General features: G+C 37.5%; 1 protein-coding gene across 1 annotated transcript; it reads right to left on the minus strand.

Annotated features, from left to right (window-relative positions):
• Positions 1 to 3,515: 3,515 nt before the first annotated feature.
• Positions 3,516 to 9,822, minus strand: LOC140147657 (uncharacterized). The gene is made up of 5 exons (XM_072169428.1): positions 8,916 to 9,822; positions 7,789 to 8,061; positions 6,975 to 7,076; positions 5,417 to 5,620; positions 3,516 to 4,021 (listed from the first exon to the last, which is right to left on the minus strand). Exons 1-5 carry the CDS (start codon positions 9,532 to 9,534, stop codon positions 3,741 to 3,743), a joined length of 1,479 nt encoding a protein of 492 aa, XP_072025529.1. The 5' UTR covers positions 9,535 to 9,822; the 3' UTR covers positions 3,516 to 3,740.
• Between the last annotated feature and the right edge of the window lie 426 nt (positions 9,823 to 10,248).

Raw genomic sequence — 10,248 nt, forward strand, 5'->3', positions numbered from 1 at the left:
AACTACGGAAAAGCTAGATATAGCTAATTTACAAACTTATATTTCATAATTTCCGTGCTAAATGGGCGTGCCAATTGGCCATATCTATGACGTAGTGCTGGTTTCATACTATCATGCTGCTTGCCGCCGACCGGCGTGACACACGCGCATTGTAGACAAACAGACACAATCAAGACTTGTGAATGGCTGATAAGTCATGCCTCTTGTCGCAACGGCATGAAAGTATGAAAGGGGACAAGGTCAGAACTGTGCAGGCGGCGGATGACATGATCGAGCCGGCAACTTGTGAAACCGCCCGGCCGTATGGCATTTTCCAATATAGAGGGTATCATTACTACGTCATTGGTGTGATTGCTCATGCATACAATTCCTCCACATAGGCTGTTTAGCTTATTCATGAAAGTGGCCTCTTGACATGATATAACAGTAACCTTTATGTCATTAGTGAGGCCCACTTACAATGTTCAACACAAAGTGAACAATGCTATAACTTCCGTCATATTTTTTGACACCACTGACTCTAATTGGCGTTAAGGACTCCGCGGTGACGGTCCAGGGCGTAGCAAGCGGGTGAACAAGGTGGACGAAATCAAGAGGCCCCGAGCAAAACCAAAAATGAAGTGGGTTAGAGATAGGGCTGAAAAGAGATGTTTAAATGGCCTCGCACTGGTCCTTGTCCATGTGCCCTGAGGCTCTTGCTACGCCCCAGGATGACACCAAAGTGGAGTCAGGAGCACAACCAGAGGTAGAAGACGCCACAATGATGTCAGTACAGAGATTGCGATTTTCAACGCAAAGACGCTAATGCCAGGGAAACCAGTATATTATCCATCCGATATCGGTATAGTGATTTTGGACTATTAAACTGGCATTGTGTTGAAGGTAGCATTGGGTTTGAAAATAGCTATCTCCTTTTGAGTGCCGCCTGTAACATTATTTTTCTATGATATTATGACATACACAAGGAACAAGAATATTTACACATTATTAAACCACTTATTCGAATCTTTATAGTAATATATTTATGGTAACTAAAAATATTTATGATTTTCAACTTGAGTAAGATAAAAAGTTGTTTGTATGTCATACGCAGGACTGTTACAGTACTAGTAAGGCTGCTAAAAAGCGAACGTAAATTGCAATCTTATTGGCGGTAACGACTAATAAAAACTGCGCCCACCTTTTACTCGCCAGATTGAATCCTTTTTGCCATAGCAATAAACAGTAAATTTCCCATTCATTACATCACGCAAATATCGTTTTTGGATATGTTAATGATATACTTCTGCTATAAATCTTTGAATAAAACATTTTTGATCAAATTCTTCTCGTGTTTCATGTCTTCATAAATCAAGAAGAATACGCATCATTATTATATATCTGTATAATATTTTACAGCAGAAAATTCTTAATTTCACTGCACAATCTACATAATTATTCATTGCAAATAAGGGCCATATACGTACTCTAAATACTTAGGCTTAGAATATTCGTTATCATCAAGTATTCGTTATTCAATATATTTTAATTCATTTTGATCATCTAACGAATGCTTGTTGACGGCAAAACAATTACATTAATTTTGATGTCGAATGTCTGTTGACATTTACTGTATTTTTTCTAACAACCGTTCGTTCGTTAGAAATTAAACGAAGTCTCCGGCAATCACGACATTATGCCTTATATGTTAGAAAAACAATAAGCACGAATCATATGGTTTTATTTAAAACAAAAACTTGGTCATTGTACCATATAATTTCGGCGCCCGGGAAATTTGAATACCGCGTGTTGAGACACGGCTGTTTTTATTCGTTTCTTTTCAATATTCGAGTTTGTTTAAAATAAAACCATATGTGATACGTGCTTGATAATAATTTTCCTAACATATAAGGCATAATGTTGCCGGAGAGGAATGGCTATTTGACTAGTTAGCACAAAGATACTCAATTTTGGTTGGCTAGTTAAATCCAAAATCAACAGAGGGCGCTACATTTTGGCTCGTTAAAATCATCAGTGTCAGGCTAGTTAAATCAAGGTTGATCAGGCTAGTTATTTTTTCAAGGTCAGCTAGTTAAAATCATCGGTGTCAGGCTAGTTAAATTAAGGATGATTTGGCTAGTTACTTTTTTCAAGGTCAGGCTAGTTAAAATCATCAATATCAGGCTAGTTAGATTAAGGTTGATCAGGCTAGTTATTTTTTTTTCAAGGCTAGTCAAATTTAGGTTGCTAAGGCTAGTTATTTAATGGTAGTTAACCAATGCCCATGATCAATGGCTAACTATCTTGACTAGCTTGAAAAAAATAATTATCCTGAGCAACCTTAATCTAACTAGCCTGACATTGACGATTTTAACTAGCTTGACCTTGAAAAAATAACTAGCCTGAGCAACCTTATTTTAACTAGTCTGACATTGACGATTTTAACTAGCCAAAGTGTAGCGCCCTCTTCTGATTTTGGATTTAACTAGCCAAATGCTAACTAGCCAAATAGATAGCCAATCCCTTGCCGGAGACTTCCTTCAAATATGATTGGAAGTACAGATGGAAGCCATAGACGCGACGGGAACCCAACTATCTCACCTAAAATGTGAAATGATGCAGCCTTGAAGGGTAATTTTAAACTGCATTCTATCATCCGTGTTACACGTAGACAAAAGAATGATGACAGTTTACAACACAAAAGAATCTAACATCGAGTTTTAAGCGGGTTTAATCCACCCAATTGGGCACTCACAACACCTATTTGGTATGGTGCATGCTGGGGACCCGAAAATGGCCGACCAAATCCTGACCATGACTTGGCTCATTGGATTCGTCTATACAGTCTTGGGTAACTGGTTTAATTTTCAGGACAAACAATACAAAATTTATGTATTTTCCTATATTCCAATGACTCGTGTGGATTGTAGCCAGGAGGTTAAATATAGGTCAGACCTACACTACTCAAAGAAATTAAAGGATCATACTTATTCATTAGCATTTTTCAAAAACAGCATCAACATTGTAAATTCCATTTCATTTAATTCAGTAAGAATGCAAAATCAAGATTGTTGGACTCTGATCCTTTAAATTTTTGAGTATCAATTTTCTAACAATGAAAATCGGGTAATTTTGTGATTTTTGTCACACATTGTAGTTTAGACATCTGAAATATAGGTCAGTGAAAAGTAGGTCAGTCCTATTCAATGTTGTAACAATGAAAATAAGGTATTGTTGATTTTTGTTTAGTTTTGGCATACTAGATATTCAACATGTTCAACAGGTTCAGCTGTTTGGTGATAAAGACACAAAAACGGAATAATTTAAAAATACTGAATACAGAAATTGCCATAATGCCAACAGGAAACTTAAATTTTTGAGGCAACATGTCTCATTCCTCAAAAGTGGAAAGTTACATAAGTGTATATAGTAAAACTAACTTGTTTCCGTATTATCCAAGTCCTTGCCCTGTTAGGGGCTGTGCAATAATTATGGGCAATTCAAGGATTGCAAATTGGGAAACCAAAACGTTTTTGGCACGCCATTTGAAAGATGTTCCCCTCGGCTCATAATTATTGCACAGCTCCTAACAAGCAGTTTTATTTCCAGTGTCCGTGAACCGTTCAGTAAAAAGAGAACTACATAGTGTAAAATATTGTAAATTCAGGAATGCAACCAATTTGCAACACGAATCACGTAGCATTCCTATCTAAACCAACCAACCTCGATCGAAGGAATAGGCTATCGACCTATACATCGCATTACTCCTGGAAAGCATCTTCAAGAGCTACAATGAACTGCGTGCAATGTGCCGCGTTCAATTTGTAATCTCTTTTCAGTTCTTCCTCGAACTTCTCGTCATCTTTGGCGCATTTGGAATGCATTCTACGCAGATGTTTGCCGTTGAATGCACTGAATTTGTCACACAGCGCAGAGAGATCCTTGTCACGAAGCCAGCTCTGGACGTCATCTTTACTCCAATCACTTGATTGTGTCTTGTGTCCCTTCCCTTGTACCTCTCGGTGGGTTGGTTGGATAGGTCCTGTTTTAAGCAGACGATGGGGTTTTTCGTTATTTTGCAATTATCATTATTACCTCAGTGGTAGCTTTTGGCTATTTTTGTGCATAAAATTACACAAAATTATATTAGCACAATGCGCGCTCTTTAGCTTTTAATGCGCTTGAAACTGAAAATAAGTGTGACACGACAATCTAATATATATGATTATAGTTAAGGCTCCCATTTGTGATCCTTGAGTGGCTACCCCGCCTGTCTGTCTAGTCTGTCTGTAAGTGTGTTTGTCATGTCTGTCTATGTCTGTCTGTCAGGGGGTTGAAAAATCTCACATATTTTGCAGCTTTTCTGCTCATTTAGAACAATTTTGCAGCATAAAGTACAAATTTGCTGCTACTTAGCAGACTTAACGGTGATTTTAGAAGATACATCAGAACTTAAAAGCTTTTTTGTAAAGTTTACCTCAATTTCCTGTGATTTATCACTTTATCAAAAGTTAGCAGGATTTAGTGACAGGTCAAATTGTTGGGTTGGTGTTTTTTTCACTATTTTAGCAAATTGATAAGAATTTGAAACCATTCTGAAAAGTTCCTGTGACTTATCAAACTTGAGTAGGATTTGTAGTCAATCGGTCAAAATTGAGCAAGATTCGTAGCAATCAATTCAGTCAAAATTTAGCACAACTATATGCGATTTCAAGTTATTTTCACTATATAAATAAGGTTTCTTGCAACTAATAGCAATTTGTCCAATTTTGCGTGATTTACCATTATTTTCCCTTTTGTGACATTGAGCCTGTTCTACACTCCACCCCACCCTAAATGAGACGACTGTAGCGACATAGGCTACATCCACTACTGTATAGGTCCACTAGGGTCCACAACATGCTCATCTATCAGCAGGGCCGGATTTACCTTTTTGGGGGCCCTGGGCCAGGCCAAAATTTGGAGGCCCCAAACGCACCGTGAGCGAAACATGTGCACTCATATTTCTTTTCATATAACTGGCCAAGTTTTTAGATTTTACTAGGACATTTGCGCGCGAAGAGTGCGAACAAATTTCAATTTTAGACTATTTTAGCCCGAATTGAAGCTGAATTTTGCTATATAACAGACCAGTGCGCACGAAGCGCGGAAAATTTTTTGTAGGTTAAAATGCACAGGGCAATTTTGGGGGCCCCCAAAATTTGGAGGCCCTGGACCCGGGCCCATCTGGTCCTATGGTAAATCCAGCCCTGTATCAGGGCACATTTCTTTAACCCCAATGCTGTTGCACATTCATTGAATGACCTTTGAAAATTTGGGTACACAAACCCATACTCCGCAACTTGAGGTCAAATTTTGCTCTATGATTGTTTGATTGAGGTTATTGAACTATGGCATTGGGATGAGGCCATTGTGGTCCATAGTGAGAGTGACTCACCATCTGGTAAATCTTCTCCAGATTTAGTACACTCGCGGATGGCTTTCAATAATTGTACTGTACTGGTGTCGAACTGGCTTGAAGAATGAAAGGCATAATAGAGGTGAATCTTGAGAAGTATGCCCAGCCATCCATCGGGTTTATAATCTTTCTCCATCAGAAGTGGTATCAACTTTTTGTCATGACTATAGGCATATTCAGCTTCTGAAATATTAGAGATATTTATTGTCGAATGTCATGAAAGTGGTTAAACTTGACACTCTGGTAATTATGTTTTAAATTTTAAGACAAATCCTTAAAATGAAAGTATTTTACTCACTTGCTGTGCACTTTTTATACCACCTATGGAATTGTTTGCCTCGTTTCTCATTATTTCACTTATTTGTATATTCCATGAAACGCTGAAGACAATGACTTAGGATTATCATAGAAAATTATCATAGCATTTCATGGAATTTTTTAAACCTTGACACTGAGGTAAAATTTGATCTTTTGTGATTGTTTTTTTTTATTGCTTTGTAATTCTTTTTTTTTTTTTTTTTTGTAAAATAAAAAAAACACTGAAATATAAAAAAAAAAATCATTTTCATAATAAATACATAAAATGAAAGTAATTTTGTTCACCTGTTTGTGTGGTACTTTTTTTACCTACGCAATTTTACGGCTTTATCTAATTTCGGATTTGATTTGTTTAATTTCTCAAAATTTCACTTATTTGTATATTCCATGAAACTCGCAATGCAATTGGTATTATTGTAAAGGTCAAAGGCAATCCTTCTACATTTTTCAAAATATAGATGCAAGTTTAATGCCATCAAACAGTATATATTTTTAAAAGGAAGTTTAAAACTGAAATTATCTTTGTTTACTTGAAGTAAACAACATCGTTTATGGTGGTCCCAGTACCTATTGTGTTATATAGCTCAAAATTTTGACTGCATGATGTATTAATGACATAAATTCCCCCTTTGGGTACTACGTTAAAGGTGATAGGTAAAATCATCAACGTCTTTTCAAACCCAAAGCAAAAGTTTTCATGACACCCAATACTGCATGGTAATTTAAATCTCATATAGATTATTATTGTAATATAAGGTGTGTTTAGACGGTAGCCTACTGTTGAATGTAACTTACACACGAGCCAGCAATTAAATTATGCTACAAGCGAGTGTGTGTCCACACGGGACTTGCTTGTAAGCCAACTCAAAAGTAAGAGTGACTTTCACTGGTAAATTATGCCATGATTATATACAATCAGAATAGGATTGGGTCATCAAGGTCATGCTTACATGCGAGTTTACATACATGCAAGTCTTGTTCACACTGGCCTTACATTCGTTAATATTAACCTTTCTCAACCATCATGTCCATCTGCAATTCAAATGTCTTCCACATTAAAACTAAATTTATGAAGATGGTGGTGGAGAGAGAGTGCATAATTGCACCCTCAATCGCGTACCGGGGCATGGAACCCTTACTTACGAAGAGGCAAAAATTTAGCAAGTGCTCAACGCAAACAAACTCCGGAAAAATTACCGAGTGTATTGTACAGACTTACCTGACCTGCAGCTCTTGCTGTTCTTGTATTTCTCAGTCATACAGATAAGGATCACATCAGATTCTTCAACTGCCTTGGCCATTGCACCTAGGATGTTACCTCCTGTGGTTTCAATAAAATTTGAAGCGTCATCTTCTTTTATCGTAATCACGTTAATCATGTTAATTTTACGATACCAAAAATCAACTTCCAATATGAAACACAATTAGTCCTTGACAACCTTGACAAATATGGCCATAGCTGGGTTCACGGACACTGGGTGCACTTTTACATCAGAATCTCCTATTGCTAGATTGGGTTCAAATATTATCAATCAATTTTTAATAATTTGTATTATATCGCGAATTTCAAAAAAATCAAAATTATTTGATATCGGAAAGACAATCCTCGTATTCAGAATGCAATTCGATGTGTCTGATGTGCTCTCGTGTCCCACAAAAAATACTGCGCATACATTGCTATCCGATATAAATCTCTACTGGTTTGAAGTAAGCATTGGTGTAAGATACCACAACCTCTCAAAATATGATAGGTTGGGTTACGCCAATCCATAAATCGGCTACTCATTGCCAAAAGTGGGTAAGTGCAATAGCTGCCATGTGTAGCTGCCATGTGCAGATGAGTACAATATTCTGTGTGTAATTGCCAATGCTATTGCACTTACCCACTTCTGGCACTGTGCAGACGAAATGTTCTAATCCTTGGTCATGTTGGTCATTATCCTTTTTACGTAACAAATGAACTTACTGGGGTTCATTGGTTACGTAATGTGTGTTATACTAAATCAGTGAACATACTAAATCAGTGAACATACTCATGTTTGCGAGATCCATCCAGACTCTGTATCCAGCATGGAGTAATCTATCTTTGATCTGCAACACACGCTTTTGGCAGTCCCACTGGTAGCTCAGCATAATCTGGGCAGATTGCCTTGGACGAGCAGGATCTGGTTCCGAGATGGCCTCTTGATAGGATGGCGGAGGAGTGCGCGGAGACTCGACATTGTCGTTACCTTTGATTTGCCAGAGAGCTGATCCACACATACGTTGAAGATCTTTATTTCTTGTTTTCATCAAAGTCCTCAATCCTGCAGTTGATTTGAAAAATATAGGATGACATGTTTATTACTAAAACAAACTATTAACGTGGTACATGAGTTGAATTTAAACGATGCGCGTATTCAGGAAGTGTTTGTTCTAGCATCCATATAAACAAATGAAGAATTTGTTTCCAAAAGGCATTAAGTCTAATAGCTGCCTTCTGTCAAATTTTTCTGGTATATTTTTACATTTTTAAAGTTTAAATGACATTTAACGATTGGAATGGATATGCTTGTAGCTCTAGCTTATTCTCTTAACTATTTTCAATATCATTTTGTCCCCTGAAATTCTCCAATGCATGGTTTTAAAATGGTTGCCATTGGACTTCATTGGACTTAATACCTTTTGGTATTGGTATTGCTAATTCTACTGTTCCAATGTTATTATATAGATTGGCAAGGTTACTGCTACTCTTAGGAATATCTTTAAATAAAGTTAAACTCTTCAAATATACTGCTGTTTTGCAAAATGGAAATGGCCTAATAACAAGCATACAACATGTAGCCTAATTGATATGTTTGCTACAATGTAAATCGTCTGCAATATTGATCATACATTTCATCAAAATGATTGGTACCCATCCGTTTACAGTGATTATGGACAAGATTACCACAACAGAACACAACCCAGGAGCTACCTTATTCATGGATGACTGTTATTCTAGGTCATAAAACTATAAATCCTTAGCATTCCAAGAGGGTCCAATGTCGCATATTGAAGAAGCAAGCTTGCCAATAAACACCACATCTGATGGGTACCAAACATTTTGATACACCCTGTATGGGGTTCTAGCTTCAGAAAGGCACATTGATTGAGATCAACAAAATGAAATACTACTTACTCGGTACAACTCCCTGTAATTGGTCCGATTGTCGTATCGATTCGATGAACGCCAGGTTCCAGAGTGCTTCGACGGCAACCAGCTGTTCTTCTGGAGAAAAGTCATCTTGTAGCATTCTGATGATGCAAGGAATTGCTTCCATTTCTTCCATGATACCCTTGATATCGTCATTTATGGCTAGGTGATTTAAAGCGTCCAGAGTCTCAAACGCTGAAAAATAAGTAGAACCCACTTTTCCGTAGTGGATAGAGGAAGTAGTTGCTACATTGAAGATGGTGATCAAGAATCGAGCTCCGTGTTCTGCGGCCGCCAGCATCTTGCTCTCTGTGTCATTCACAACATATCCCAGGACCATCAGTGAAAGTACCTGTAAAGTTTTATCTATTTTGAGGACGCCTTTCAGAACAGACACTGCATTATTGAGCCTATAAGTGGTAACGTTGGCGGAGCATAGGCGAATTGCATTATGCAAGATCATGACAATACGGCGAGTTACATTTGATAACGCAGGTAGTATCTCAACCCCTTGGTCATGCATCGATTTAATTTGTTTCAAGCCACTAAGCAGCAATTGAATGCCACCAACTTTTCCTAAGGATAGTCCGAGATCGGGAGACATCAGTCCAGTTTGCGTATGTCAACAACATTTTTTTCAAGTTTTCAAACCCTTGAGACTTCCATTTACTCGTGTTAAAACAGGCAGACAAAGACTTCCACACTTTGGGGAAAAGTCGACCGTAGCCCATATCCGTGATGTGTTTATCTAATCCATCTTGATCATTGCAGGGTTGTGGTCCATGTTTGGAACGTTGAAATATGATATCGAAATATCGACATGCTGTTTCGCTGCAAAAATCGTCACAGGTTTTGAGGTATTGCAGAGCTTCATTGATTTCAGGAATGACTTCTTTCAATGCCATGATTCAATGAATAACCTAATAACCAGAATTCAAGAGAAATGATGATAAGAATCGCTCAAAAGAAGCACCCGGAAGAAGCACAACTAGTTGCGAAAGAAACAAAACGACATGATACATGAAGTAACAGTTTAAAATTAATAACGCATTGGAACATTATGTTGAAGCAGTTTTAAATATTTCATTAGTATTGACGAGTAAACCAATTTTCATTATGAAGTTGAATTAGTTAGTCTGCATTTGTCCCGACATTAATCGTGGTTGATATTGCAAGTCTTTAACCTTCCACCGAGTCTTCTCGGTGTCGGCTTTTGTTCCGATGGAATTTTATAACCACATTGATCATGTTGATAAAACAAACTTTGGGTACCAGTTCTTAGCATATCCCTGTTTGACTGTTTGTAAAACTTGGTAAG

This window comes from Amphiura filiformis, chromosome 3, assembly GCF_039555335.1.
Source record: "Amphiura filiformis chromosome 3, Afil_fr2py, whole genome shotgun sequence".
Lineage (NCBI taxonomy): Eukaryota > Metazoa > Echinodermata > Ophiuroidea > Amphilepidida > Amphiuridae > Amphiura > Amphiura filiformis.

Excerpts from the sequence above, each read along its gene's own strand:
- LOC140147657 (XM_072169428.1), bottom strand. The coding sequence starts at position 9,534 with ATGTCTCCCGATCTCGGACTATCCTTAGGAAAAGTTGGTGGCATTCAA. Across the intron at positions 7,077-7,788 it reads GATGGATCTCGCAAACATGA|GAGGTAACATCCTAGGTGCA; the intron begins GTATGTTCACTG and ends TTGAAACCACAG. Across the intron at positions 4,022-5,416 it reads TGGAGAAGATTTACCAGATG|GACCTATCCAACCAACCCAC; the intron begins GTGAGTCACTCT and ends TGCTTAAAACAG.